The 15,152-nt window shown below is 45.2% G+C and overlaps 1 protein-coding gene across 4 annotated transcripts in view; it reads right to left on the reverse strand.

Moving 5' to 3' along the window:
• The window catches only part of LHFPL2 (LHFPL tetraspan subfamily member 2), a 125,933-nt gene that overhangs the window by 8,199 nt on the left and 102,582 nt on the right, over nucleotides 1–15,152 (reverse strand). For 2 of the 4 annotated variants that reach the window (XM_075411758.1, XM_075411760.1), the window contains exon 2: nucleotides 8,383–9,169. In XM_075411758.1, coding sequence (XP_075267873.1) covers nucleotides 8,383–8,812 — 430 coding nt within the window. In that variant the 5' untranslated portion in view covers nucleotides 8,813–9,169. Of the gene's footprint in view, nucleotides 1–8,382; nucleotides 9,170–9,256; nucleotides 9,365–9,535; nucleotides 9,592–15,152 lie in introns of those variants that run through there. The other 2 variants (XM_075411761.1, XM_075411759.1) reach the window with 2 other exon arrangements.

A 15,152-nucleotide genomic window follows, 5' to 3' on the forward strand; every position in this document is an offset into this window, starting at 1 on the left:
ACCAGACCCATCAAACGCAAGCAGCTGACCAGAGGCAAGGTCTTTACCCAAAAAGAAAGGGGAGGCTCTGCAAGCCCTAGTACCTTGGATACAGCCTCTGGCCCACTTGGAAACAGTGCACAACAAATAAAAGAAAAATTCATAATGTTAAGAAGATCAACGCTTAAAAAAGCCTACCTGGACACCACACTTAATGCATGTTCACACGAGCAGAGGGGATGCGGGATAAGTCAGAAGCACGGCTGTTGAGGGTGGGGAGGGCTGTCGGTGGGCAATGCACCGAGGCAAGGTCCGTACCTCCATACCTGCAGTCACGGCGGCGGAGTGCAGCCATATAGAGATATCAGTGTACCTGGGAAACCCTAAGCTGAAGTAGGAGAATGAATTGTTTAAAATATAACCAGGTGGTGGCTCAGAACCTGGACAGATACTTTTTTCCCCTTTAAAATTGTCTCAGGGTCATATAAGGGTAAGCAGTTACCAGAAGAAAAAGTTGCCTAACCACTGCCTTCCCCAAACTGAGGAACAGGGTAAGATCCCTACTCTTTTCAACAATAAGTTAACTATACCATTTGCTTATGAATATTTTCCCATTTATTAAGCAAAAGAAAGATATTAATTCATAACCAAACCTATGCAAACATATGTAAATTTCTGGTGGCATTACTGATGTTGAGGTGTGAACAGGGAAAGAAGGAATACAGTACAGGGGGCTACTGGTGGGAGACTCAACTATTAAGTATATTTTGCTACCTGCAAAAAAAGTAAAAAATTAGTCAGTTTATCAGCCTGACGTGGGTTGTTTTGGCAGAATGACAGCATATAAGGGACTCGGAGTTTGGGTTTTTTTGATACTGGTGTGATCTAAGTGCTCGGACTTCCCTGTAACAAAGTGTGAGCCTGCAGACTCCTGTTTTTAGGAGAGAGAAGGGCAAATTTCCCATTAGATTTTAATAATTTTTATATATGTGGTGAGAGTCCCCATTAGTTGGGAGGGAAGGAAATGCGGAGACTCAAAGTAAGATTGGTACCAAGCCCTGAAATGACACCGCTGCCTCTTTGCTGGCCGTCAGCCATGTGGAGTCATGTCACCATACTACGAGGTCTCCTGTGTGGCAGATGCTAACCCTGCAATTAAGACAAGACAAAGCACCTTATAGGGTAAAAGCCAAATGTTTACAAGTTTTCAGCAATGCAGAGGTAACTGAAGATGTCTCCAACTGTAGGGCCACTGCTCAGGCACAGCCACGATGGCTGGTCACCTCTCACACGTTACCTTAAAAGCAAATGAAGCATTGAGCGTTTTTAATCTAGAATGGCCCAGTAAAAGGCTAGAAGCTGCTAAATGAGAAACTCATGGTGGATGGTAAATTCAGGGGGTTCCTGAGTCAGGGAAGGAAATATCAGGGCGTGTCAATTATTCCGTCCATGACAGAAGCACAGGAGAAGACTCACTACGTTTCACACCACTGACCATAACCTTTTCCACTACCGCTTGACCACTGAGCGCCATGCCCTCCAAACCATCAGTCACTTATGCTGAATCAGCAGAAAGGGAATGAAAACCACCACCTCCCTACCACAGCTCTGTAAGGGAGACCAAAGCAATAAACTGCCTTGGCTTCAGCAAAGAGGTGAAAGGGCTGCAGGCTGTCTTTTTCATGCCATTACATCTTGTCAGCACTGACCCTGCAGCACAAACAAGACATCAGGGGTGCAGGGAGGGGGAGGAGCTGCAGAAGAACTAAGGCTCAGTGGGAAGGAACAGCGAAGAGAGAGGCAGGAAGAGGAGAGTTTTGGGTGGCTTCATGGGTCGTACAGCAGCACAGTGCAGGTCATCTGCACTGGGGAAGGAAGCAAACCTCAAACCCACCAATTTCCTCCACCACTACACCAGGCACACCAAAGATAGCTCAGTGTAAGTTAGCACCCCATCTTGAAAGAGCCACTTTCATGTTCTTTCTTGCATTTGAGTGAAAACACAGCATTTGTTGAGTTCTCCTAGTGTTTGCATCGTATATACAAACAGCAGCATCAGTCTTGACTCTGAGGCCTGGAAGCAAAAATCCAACAGAAGGGGAGCCCCACTACCCTCCTGCTATCCCCCTGGCCTCTCTGGCAGCCAGTGCTCTCTCACCCCACGTTGCCAGGGCCAGGGTGTGAAGAAATTCTCGGCGTCTCACCTACGTCAGTAGAGGTAAGGGCCCTTAGTGTGCACATGTGCCACAGTACAACATTTCTCTCTGGGTAGCATGAGGCTCACACTGAGCTCTGTTTGATGTAAGAGATTTATGCTTGCTGAGAAAATTAGCTGCCAAATTTGACCACTGAAAATCTGATTTTTTAAAAATTTTTCTATTCTGTTTACAATCTGCTGGGTGTCTACTGGTTCCCACATGCCCACCTTGGTAGCACAGGAGATAAGCTGACCACCATATCTATCAAAACATCTTCACTTTATTTCTTTGAAGTTACTAATACTCTCCCTCAGGCTCAACAGCAATTTAGCACTTGAACTCAATTTTCCTTCCCTGGCATATTCCAACACAGCAGTCCCCTTCGCTTGAACTTTCAGCAGCCAAGTGTGTATTAGATGTCACGCTGGCATTTGGCCATATAGGTTACAGGAAGTGCTATACCCCAGACAACGAAAGCACTTCAGACTGTCAGGATTTCCATTAGAAATCTCCCTCTGCCCTTCCCCCCCCCCCCCCCCTCCTTTCTTTCTTCCCACCCCAAGAATTCAGAATTCTGGCATCAGAAAAACTTTGAGCTGAATCCAAGAGGAAATATGCTTTTTGAAAAATGCATGCTCTGCATTTTAGAAAGACAAACAAGAAGCTTCCTTGCCTTCGAGGGCAAAACCATTCTCACTCTGCTCTCCTACTGCCTGGGCTCCTGGGCTGAGCAACTGCTTCCGTTGCCCGCAGGCAGCAACATGAGCTCACAAGGTGCTTTCTTCCTTGCTCACCAGCTTGGCCCTTTTTCAGACCAAAAAATGCTTTTTTACAGCATGCTGCTGCCTACAACCGAATATCCTAAACTACTCTGCAACTATCATAACCTTTCACATCATGCTCTGAGCATCAGAGTGCTCCAGCAGCCTCATGCCCCCTCCACAGCAGCTTGCTTCTCCCTTCTGTGTTTACTCCCCTCTCCAAGAAAAGTCCCAGTCAACCTCTTGCTTCCTCCTCAGCTTCCTCCTCCACAACTCCCAACGGCCTCCTTACCTTCCAGCAGCCAGGAACGTGCAGCCGCACAGCCCCAAGCACCACAAGCCCAGCCTGTGCAGCCAGATCCTACCTCAGACACCCTCAGGAGCAGCTCCAGATCCTCTTCCCCTTCAGATGGTTTCCATCAAGCTCTGCTCAGGCCATCTTCCTAATCACCCAACCTCTCAAATGGAAATGATGACCAATAAGTGTAACACACTGAACTATTTCTTAGTGCAATAGACATAAAACAAACCCTTCCAGCAGCAAAGACAGACTGTGACAGACACAGCTGTCTTCAAACTGGGTTTCACCTCTTCATTTTTGAAAATTGTGGAGACGTTTCCTTGCATTTGAGACTAAAGCTGCATTCCTGGTCAACTATTGCCCAGGTACTGCTGTAGTTTCTGATGGAGGAACCCCCCCAAGATACTACAGCAGGGAACACGAGAAGACATGAAGAGTAATAAAAGGGAAAAAGTAAGAAGTCATGGAAAGGACAGAAGAATGAACACAGGAGACCTTGTGATGTACCTGAAAAGAGAAAGTAGCGTGGAAGAGACTTCACTGCTTGTGACTAAGCAGGACAAGTGCCAGGGGAAAAACCGAGCCTCCCAGAACAAAGCAGAGGAACAAGAGGACACAGTTGGCAGGAATGAAGTTGGGTGAGACGTTAAGAAAACCTCAGCCCTGGGTGACGAGAGGAGAATACTAAAGTAGGACCCTAGAATGGAAGAAGCCAAATCCTCCCCCAGGGGTGCTGGAGAAGAAACTGCTGAGATGAGGGAGGGAAGCCCAAACCTGCAGTGTCTGGGCCCAAGCAGACAGACCCTGACAAAGTGGCAGGGGGACCCTAATGCTCCTGGCCCACGTGCAGCGGCCTTTGAAGACACAAACCTCTGCTGCATCTGACTGCACATACATCTGTTAAAGGTGTAACTGCCAACGGCCCAGCCTGCTAAGCCACATGACGGCAAAATGCAGTGATGCATTCATCTGACCAAACCAGAGACACCCCCTCGGCACACAGCTAGGGCACAGCTTGTCTCCTGACTGACTCAACCCAAATTTTACATGCTTTTTTCTTCATGCTTCTGTCAGAAACCCGTTTACTCAAGTCCCGTTTGAGCTAGGAGACAGCGGACCATGAACAGAGAAAGTGGTGAGAACGGGGTGATCTGTGAGAGGCCACCCAGATGAAGCCACCGGCGCTCTGGAAAGACTTTATAGAGAAGAGGAGCTATTTTATCTTGTTTCGGTAAACCTGCCTGGTGGTGCAGCCCTGCTCCAGAACGGCAAAGCAGGAGTAACAGAAACTGAACTCCCAAACCCCGCTGCCCTCCTGACACGCCAGCACACTGGCCCCGCCGCTCTCCCCAAAGCCTTCCCGGGCACATGATGGTGTAGCTCCGCAGAAGGAAACGCAGGGGCCTGCTCAAGCTCTGCAGCTGAGGTAATAGATGAGCTGCTAATTCAGCTTCTGTGTCCTGGCGCGCGGTCAGGGTCTCACCGGCGGGCTGTGGCTCACCTGCAAGCCAGGCAGCCGCTGGCTGTTTGGAAGGGGCCGTGCCCACCCAGCCAACGTGCCAGGGGCCACCTCTGCCCAGCTGTGCCCTCAGAGGTTAAAGAAAAAAGCCAAGAAAAGTTGGACAATGAACTTCACAAAGGAAACTGTGTCAGAGATGGAAGACGATCCTGTTTTAGGCTCTGCCCTAAGCTCCGCCCCCCATCCTTTGAGGCCAGGTTATGTTTAGATTATATTACTTAGCACCAAAGTGAAGTACCCAAGCCCAAATAAGACTTGTAAACACATATGCAACCATCCTGTATGCACATGAAGATATGTCAATAGGGGATCACCAATTATTTACTTCCTGTAACTAGATGATTACAGTGAAAATTTACTTTTAATTGATTCTTATCTGCTACCATATAATAACATGCTGCCTTTTCTAGCCTCTGCATTTCAAGTGATTCACAGACTGTAAAAAAAGAATACTTTCCCCAAAAAGACATTCAAATGAAAGTCTGCCTGGTGTTCTTGCTGCTGGGTAGTAATTATCTATTTAATTACACGGCTCCATCCTTTGCACTCTCTATTGCAGAGGACAGATGCTTTTCCAGATGAAACAATCCTCAAATATCTCCAAACCCAGGGCCAGTGATTACTGTTGCTACAGCTCCAGAATGAAAGGCACTGCAGTCTGAAAATAAGTGGTGGAAGGTCTTGCTCTATAACAAAAGAATTGCAGGAGTTTAAACAAGAGTCATATTTTCTTCCTTTATGGCTTTATATTTCTCATTTTCTGCCACAAAAAAAAACAAAAACAACCCTCTATGGACCAGATATGTCTATAGCTCCTTCCCGTTGACCTAAATGAGAGTTTGCACATTTGTCCAAGGGCCATAACAGAAAAGACGTTGCTTTCTGTACCGTAATTTTACCGTAGGCATCACCCAGGTCACAACCAATGTTGCTGGACTGAAAAGATATATCCGGTGTCTGTTATTGTTTTTTCATGATGAATTCCAGGAATAAATTAACTTGTTGTATGTTTCTAATTATATTAAATCTCAACTGCAAAGATATAGAGATTTTAAATGAGATTAAGTTTGCAAGATCCTGAGTTCCTGTAGATGACTGTACCACGGGTGCATCTCATCTTTGAAAATGAGATGTTTGACATACTTGCAAATATTGGACTGATGTAGGCTGATAAACAAAATGATTTTGTGAATTCTTCTCCTACGCTTATTAAAAACATAATTGTTCACATTTGAAAAAATGACCTTACGCTTAAGATGATTAAGGCAGGGTTGTATCTTGTTCTCTGTAGCCTATCATAATCCCAGTATGGATTAACCATGCCGACTACTGTCCTTCTTGAACAACTTACTTAAGCATTTTCCAAAACTTGGGAACTGAGAAAGTTGAAATTAACAGCTGTGATAAGTCATAGGGAAAATAATTTCAACTAAGTAAGCAGATGCTGTAATGCTACTGGCACAAAAGTAGCAGTGGACCCAATAAAACTAATCTTGAGAAAATGAGTTGCTAGCCACGAGACGCCTGGCTGCAAATATTGGCAGGCGTACTGCTCGTAGCAACGGTTTCAGTAACATGACCTTTCTGTTACCCAGTTTCATGCTGTGTCAATTTATCTGATTTATAAGAAGGGAAGTGCTACTATCCTCAGTACAGCTCAAAAAGGACTGATCTATCCCCTACCATGGGAGAAATGGTTTGTCAACCATATTGTTCAATTCTTGAGGCCACTAGTTCCACTATAGGTACAGCTGGTTTGATAATAAAACATAAAATTGTTTTTGCACATTATTTCTCACAAATACCAAAAGAGAATACTGTCTCCAGAACGCTATTCTAAGATACAAGAATCTACTTCCGTTAATCTTGTGATGTTAGACGAGGTACTTCGAGATGGTATCAGAGTTGTAAGTAAAGTTATCTTTTCAATACACCCAGTCTGACATACCAGACATCTCCTTATGATGCTAACTGATCTCTCTCATACAAATGCCCCTCAAACAAAAAAGAAGTAATCTCCTGAAAAACAGGTTTCATGGATTATTTCTGAAGTACAGGGTAAGAAAGCAAGGAGCTAAAACCTCTCCCCTGGCTTAATGTGCACTGCAGAGCTGCTTCCTCGTTTCACTGGTTCTGGCTAATGCCACAAATCAGGAGAGACTACAGCAAAACCTGTAATGTTTATCTAAAGGACATTCATCTGCTAATTGTATGCCATCATGTGAACGGAAGCCTCTTGAGCCAACTTAGGGATCTAATTCTGTCCCAGAAGCACTAACCTTACATTGTGGGTGACATGAAATAAGCAGTACCCTTCTACCATCTACCATAAACATCTACCAAAGATGCAAGAACTGGACGACAGTGAGAGCGACCATGATAGTGCTTCAGGAGCCAGCGTCAGCTGGTCTGTGGTCCATACTGCTGGCAGTTTTTGCCTACTTCCCCACGTGTGTTTAGAATAAGATTAATTTAGGTCTCAACTAAGCAAATGAAACAAACCAGTTTCATAAAGGTTTGAACACCTATGGTTATACTTCCTGTATAGGTACAGCCACCATAGATGTGTTTGGCCACCTCAGTGGTGAGGAGGGGAGAAGCTATATTCACATTTTGAGCAAACAAGTTAAAACTCCTAATTTTTGTTGTAACAAAACAATTTTATGAATTTAAAACATCTGCTTCAGAGCACCACTAAGAGGGAAAGAGGAGGTGGCCCTGCTCATTCCCTCCCTCCTCACCGGTCTCTGAGGGCTGCCTGAGGTAGGGCAGAAGACCACTTTCCTCCTCCAGATGTGACCACACGCACACAGCACAAATGATAAAAACCTCCATATGGGACAGGTTCTCCCCACAGCTCACTGTCGAGTACAGAAAGCCAGATGCTTCTCTAACTAGGGCTGTCCAGTGTCGGTTTACTAACAAACTGTAAAATCCATGGGTTTAAGCAGAAACACCAAATCTCTAGAACCAATTCATCTTTGCAGGCAAAGCATAGCTGATACTTGGACAGTGAAAAGATAAGCTCACTGGGCTGTGTAACCGCAGCTGAACAATAATAAGCTGGCTGAAGGAAGGGTTTATCGTAAGGTATCATTTGTCAAGCTCACAGCCTTGAAGGAGGCAGCTTAACATGAAACGCTGGAGAATATGGTGTGCGAATGCAGGCTGTGCCTATCCCTGGGGTGGTATTTGCTCTCACCACAGTCATCAAGCCTCTGAGACATGAGAAAACTGCCTTCGGTCCATGGAAAAATTACTAAAGTAGCAAGAGGGAAATAGACTGCCTTAACGTGAGTATTAACTTTGCTCTCTGCTGGTAACAAAAGAGAGAGGTTTTTGTTGCTGAAAGAATTCAAACAGAGGGAAAAAAACTAAACAGCAAACAAAGGCAACACTGGTCAGTTCATTTTGGCACACATCAGGCTGCAATTCTGCTGCCAATGTCAATGTATTACATGCTGTGTAGCTATAAATTTCAGTTGTGTTTGAATAAACACCAGCATATAGAACCGCTCTGAGTCTGCCTAATGCAGTCTATCTGTAGACATGACAGAATGGCTGTATTTCTTCATCTGAATGACCCAAAATTAAAATCTTTAGTTGCTCTCAAAGTACACATACCTGCAATCCCTTGTAGCAGCCCACAGACATTAAAAATGCTTTTCTTCATAATACTCTGCACACACATAGTAAAGACAGACACAAATGCCACGGCACAGAGGATCATGATTCCCACGGCTAGGAAAATAGCGGTTGCCTGCCAGAACCCACTGGCAATCTCATTGAAGTTTTCAGCGTAAGGACCACAAAGCGTGTCTCGTCTAGAAAGCTGCATGTGAGAGATTCTGGTGCAGCGCCCATAGATGCCCAGCGTTGGATGGTAAGGCTCCTGTGACCCCCCTGTTCTGTTGTCCACATCCTCAGAGCTTGAAGGCTTTGCTTTACCAATCAGCCAGTCTGCGCTCATAAAAGCGATGAGCTCTGCGAAAGCCACGACAATACTCAGGAGAGTCCATAGCATCGACCGACACGTTACAATGACATGACACATATTGATGTCCAGTGCTTGTGATCAGTGCAGCTGACAGTCTTAAAATCCAGGCACGAAGGGGAAAAAATTAAATTAAGAAAGAAAAAAAGGACCCTAAGAAGATCACCGCGGCTGCTCTGCCTGCTCTTTCAGCTCTCTCACAAAGGCCAAGATGAAATTTCTCAGGAGAAAAAGTGAACGGCCCAAAGTTTTGCAAGCAGTGCAGTCATCTGTTCTCTCCGTTTAGTTCCTCCTTCTTTCTTTCTGTGATGCTGAGCTCTGAAGTATGCTTTTCTTTCTTAATATTCATACTGGCACATGACGCTGCAGGCTGGCGGGGGAGGCCGCAAGGACTGCCCACTGTTTGACATCACACACCTACAAGAAAAAAAGAGACAACGCATCAGCAGTGAGAAAAAAAGTCTTCATTTCCACTCCCACAATGAGCCAAGATCTCACACAGACCCACATCAACATGCCAAAGCTCTAACAAGGGCCAGTCAAACAGACCCTGCTGGAAACCTCCCAGGTTTGTCCCAGGGGAGTGATTAATCTCCCACTGCCTGGCTGTACTTATGGTATCTGCTCTGCCCCATCCCACTGCGGGTTTTTGTCAAGCACTTTGCAAGCGAAGGTCTCACAAACACCCAGTGGTCCCACCCACTCCTACCACCACGCCCCCATCATCTTCCTCTGGTCGAAATTACCAAAGTTGCTGGCAGTTACCCAGCAAAATGTCCGTACACGTTTAAGCAGTTTCACAGACGCGCGGCTCCTGCCTTCGGTTTGGGGAGGCAGCACGGCGCGCCTTTGGGAAGGAAGCCGGCCACAGCTCCACGTGCCATGGGCACCTGGGTGCAAGGGGCAATGAAGGAACTTTGTTCCAACGTTCTGGGCTTCTGCTGACTGCAGCTGAGCCAACCCCGGCCTCAAGAGGAGGTGAACAGCAGGCCCACCCGGCCATGTGGTGACACAGCCCATCGCTTTGAAGTCTGGGTTTTGCAGGAGCAGTGCTTCCCCAGGTTCTGTATCCAGCTTTGCACCAGTGTTTCAGAAAAGCAATCTGGCTGCAGGTATGCCACACACCTCATCTCGCACTGATGCCAACACTGGCAGCCTCCAGTGACTTACGCCACTGTAAATAGGAATCTGTGGAAAAACACCCCAATTGCTGCCAAGTGGCCAAGAGCCCCGGCGAGAGCGGTTGCCAGTCAGCCTTGAGCTTCCTGACTCCTCCTGATTCCCCCCTTCCACAATCCTGTGCATGCTGGGACTGCAGCAGAATGTTCCCTAGGGCTTTCCCCAAGCCTTTATGCTGCCTTTCAACAGTAGATGATGACATTCCCAGAGTTACACTTATCTTAGTACAAGCGGCAATCAGAGATCACTACACTTCCAACCCATATCCAAATATCGGCCTTAAAATAACAAACGGGTCATCGCACACGCCTCTGCGCTTGAACTGAAACTGTGTCGCTTCAAAGCCGGGGTGGGGGGTGGGGGGTGGTGGTGGGAGCAGGAAATGCCCTGACGTTACCCCCTCCGTGATGAGAACATAGCACTTCCAAGTTTTCCTCACAAAAACCAAAATACTGACATTGAACTGGAGGCAAAAGAGTCGAGAACCAGATCTGGACCTCCTCACTGCTGTGCTGCTGCCAAACACAAAGGGGTCAGCAGATGCCAGAAAAGCAGTCATCCCCGATATTTTTTAACTTTGTCCTGGGGCTGGTGTTTAATTCCTTAGGAGTTCTGAGCCCAGTGGTTGAATCCAAGTCCCACTGAATGCAAAACAAAAACAGCCACCCACAACTTCAATACACTGAGAATTTAATCCAGAAATTTCTACTCCCTCCTATACTAGTTGTAGTGAATTATCTGCAAGATTTTGTCTGCATTACTCTTTCTCATCTAGATCTGCAGGCTTCTCTGGTACTAGCAGATACACGGACTTAAGCAGCTCTGCTAACAACTTGATTTTGTCTCCCTTAGTTCGAGGTTAAGGCGTTGCCTTAAAAAAAGACAAAACATATTTAATTGTGCTTTTAGCCATACTGAGATAACAGTACAGCTCATTTTCCATTTTTTGAGGGAAGGCATGAAGTTTTCAAGCAACCCGACATACTGATGACTCGAATACACCCTTTGTAATAACAGAGAGCTGAAGTGTCAGCCTGCCAAAAAAAAGTTAATTCTCTCAGTATTTCCACTTTAAATAACAACTGGAATGTAGGAAGTATCGACTGCAAACCTACATTGTTCTGATGTCATCTGCACGACTAAAGAGAATTTAACAGAAAATGCTGTTATTTTCTAAGAGAAGTTAAAAAAAAGTCTAGAATCTGTATTTCTGTGCAAGCGCCACACCCATGTAAACTCCTCTTTGCGAATCCAGATTTTAACCCAGGTGCAAGGGCCATGAGAGTTGAACACCCATCATAGCTTTTACTGTTTACTCTGTACCTGCTGAACATAAAATACTGTTTGCCAAACACAGGTGAGAACAAAGTTCGTATTTACTTAAGTAGGTGGAAATTCTAGGTGAACACTGGCAGCCACAAAAACATGGCACTGATAACAACGAAGCGATGCCATATTAGAATCAGAAGAAATGACCAAACCATAGGGTTCTTTTCCATTTGAAATGCAATTGTAAGAATAAATTACAGTAACATTTAAGACACAGTATCTCCAGAACAGTCACTGCATTAGCAAAACACCCTGTCTAAAATTGGAATGGAGGTCATGTCAAATCTCAGGATTTCCCTGGATCATGTACCTCCCCTTTTTGCAACACTGGGAAACTTCACAGCACCTACAGATTAGTAAATATTATTGATAACTACAGTTCAACAAAATATACTTTGCTTTCCAATGAAACCTTCACAATTGGGCTTTTCTCAGGTAATGAGTACTTTATTCTGGTACAAAATATATCTCCAGAGCAATGTCCTCCTATTCATGGGAGAACGTCTGCATAAATTTACTCTTGCACTAGTGATGCCCTCACAAATGGGAATGCCACTCACCTACAACTCCTTTTTGTGAGCAGACGGGACAGAAACATCTGAAGTAGGATGGCAATACCAGACAAGCGGCAGGGGCCACTCTCCTGCAATTCCTGTTCATGAGTAGATGGACAGAAATAGATAAAGCAGGATGGCACACAGACCAGAGGAGGGGCAGGGGCACCTCTTCTTTGTGAGACTTAGCAAGGAAAGGCTACAAATCAAGTACTGGAGAGAAGTCACAGTTCAGTCTCACTTACGGAATTAAGCTTTTCCTTCCAATACACCACACCCTGAGTTTCCAAATGAACCTAACCAATTCTCACATGACTCCAACAGCATGTTTGTGCCATACCTTGAAGCCTTTCCAGATACCGACAGTGCTAAATAACCATGCTTCATGAAGTTTCTCTCCAGTACTCTGCTCAGCCCTTTTCTTCCATTTTTGCTCAACAGAAACTCAAGCTAGGCCTTTGCAAGGCTGAAAACTGGCTGTTTATTCCCCCTCTCAGTTTCCCATCCCGTGACAAGTTTTTTCCATGACAGAACTGTGTTCTTCACAGCACACCACTCAATATCCACTTCTGACCGACTGTCAAAATATTTGCTTTGACAGCCCAAATTCAAAATATACAATGGTTCCTTTAACCTCTCTGGTATTAACTCATTCAAAACAATTCTCACTGAGGAAGCAGACTACAAAAAGTAGGCTCCTCCTTAGTCATTTGGGCCTCCCCCTATTTTTACTACTGGATTTGGTTGTACAGGCGTGGAAGGAGGCCACCTGTGCTGAGCAAGCTGGTGCCCCAGGAAGGAAACAGCCCCGCACCACAAGCACCCGTGTGAGCCGTACACCATGGCAGCTCCCCATCATGAAGGTCTCGGCAGTGCCACCCCACCTCACCATATTGCCTACCGTTCCGTGGCTGAAGAGCACAGCTCTTGGACAGGTCGAAACTACACCTTCAGCCTCATTTACTCTGCTCCCTGAACCATGCTCATGGTCAGGCTCTGCACTAAGTGAAGTCGAACACAGTGAAAAGATGTTAGTGAGAACATCAGATTCTCACAGCATTCAGAGAGACTAAAACTACATTCTTGAATGCAGAAATCTTTCAGTTGTTTTAATCTAACAAAACAAACTATCTTAAAGTATCCCTAAAACTTTCTTCCTCTTTAGATGTAATTTTGACAGCCAGATACTCTGCCTCAAGTTATACTTTCACATCTTTAACTCAAGACTATTCAGCTGTTGCCTTTTACTATACAACATTGCTATATGCTAAGTAGCTAGTGAAGGGTCTAGAGCACAAGTCTTATGAGGAGCGGCTGAGGGAACTGGCGCTGTTTAGTCTGGAGAAGAGGAGGCTGAGGGGAGACCTCATTGCTCTCTGCAACTACCTGAAAGGAGGCTGTAGCAAGGTGGGTGTCTGTCTCTTCTCCGAAGTAAAAAGCCATACGACAGGAGCAAATGGCCTCCAGTTGCGCCAGGGGAGGTTTATATTGGATATTAGGAAAAATTTCTTCACTGAAAGGGTTATCAAGCATGGGAATAGGCTGCCCAGGGAAGTGGTTGAGTCACCATTCCTGGAGGTACTTAAAAGACGTGTAGACATGGCACTTTAAGAACATGGTTGAGTGGTGGACTTGGCAGTGTTAGGTTAATGGTTGGACTTGACGATCTTAAAGGTCTTTTCCAACATAAATGATTCTATGATTCTATCATTCTAAGTAAACAAATAACATCTATTTTTCTGAACTAAATAAACAAACACACATACCTCCATTTTGCTTACACCGTCAAATCCAGAAACTCAGAAGCTGATCCAAATTAGAATATTCGAATTAAAGATTTGATTTTAGAGATGTTGAGCTGCAGGGTTTTGCTTTGGCACACCAGGCAGATAGGAAGGAACAGCTGCAAAGTTCAAATTTGAGTCAATCACATACCACGGTTGTTTATTTTAAAAAGGTGTGCTACAAGCAACATCCAAGAGACCAACAAGTACCTTCCAGAACAATGTTATGACCAGTCCTTCATGCTCCCCTTATGGTTTCATTGAAGAAGGGTGCTCAGAGTAGACCCTACAATTCAGCTTTCATCCTTCCCAGCCTGGTTCTGTCAGTTCAAGAGTGAGAATAAATCATCTTTAGATAAGTGGCTTTTGGCTTGGCTCAAACAAACAGCTGAATGGAAGGCCACACAGACTGCTGAAACGATCCCAATTTATAAAATAAATCCAGTCACAATTCGACATTTTCTTCCTAAGCTTGCTACAGTCCAAAGCACAACTACACGCAGGAGTTTCTAAATCTTATTTACAATACACAAGCTTGAGCATCCCATAACCCAAAATGTGCAAATCTTGGGAGGCATGGGTTCTGCTTTCTCTGAAACATTGCTCATTAGAAGTTACAAACACTGTGAAAATGCTTTGAACTATGAGAGTGGAAATGGCTCCTATTTATGTTGATGTTTGCAGACTTGCTATTTAAAACAAACACAGAGGCTCACACACTAAGGCTCAATTACCTCAAGCTGACCCCCACCCAGGTCAACATGAGCTCTGACTTTATGCAGCTTCCATCCTTAAGTGTTGCTGGACAAGCCAGCTAGTCAACAGTGAGCTCACCCTGCTTGGCAGATTGAGGCAACCACGAAACCATGGAGGCAGCAGGGACAACACTTAGACAATGCGGGATGAGCATTAGAGATTATTCGTTCTCTGGGGGAGTAATAAACGTGAGCAAATAAACTTCTCCCCCCACCTGGTCCCTTCACAGGAGGTGCATTTTTCCAGGAGCTGCTGCCCAGGGGGAGAGGGCAGGCTCCTGCCAACTTCCACCCAGTCTTCAAAGTAGTGGACCAGACACCAAGCAGCATTTCTCAGGAGATACCACCATGCACACCAATCCACTTTGCTAAAGGTGCACCTCTGCATTTCTATCCCCACACACCTACAGATGACTTGCAAATGTAAGAAAAGCTACATGTTCATCACATGGCCCTGTCACAAGAAAACAGGGACAATGATTAGTACTTAAGGAAAGACAAGCTGTCCCCAGAGGTTTGGAGTAATCTCTGCAGACCACAGGGAGCTCTGCTGGCACTGGTTTCTGGTAAGCAGTGCATACTCACCACGGGAAGCACCTGCACCAAGAAGAAGGAAGGACATTTGGATACTACAATGTGTCTTTGTTTTGTTTTTTAAATGCAACACATTTCAAAGTAATCAAAAATATTCAGGGTCACATAAAAGATGAGAAGGTGCTTTAAAGCTGAAGTGGTTGCACAGCTTCAGACCAACAGCAGAGAACAAGCAAAGGATTCCCTCCCCCTCCATCCACCTTCA

The sequence above is a fragment of the Opisthocomus hoazin genome, chromosome Z (genome assembly GCF_030867145.1).
Source record: "Opisthocomus hoazin isolate bOpiHoa1 chromosome Z, bOpiHoa1.hap1, whole genome shotgun sequence".
In the NCBI taxonomy this organism is placed as follows: Eukaryota; Metazoa; Chordata; class Aves; order Opisthocomiformes; family Opisthocomidae; genus Opisthocomus; species Opisthocomus hoazin.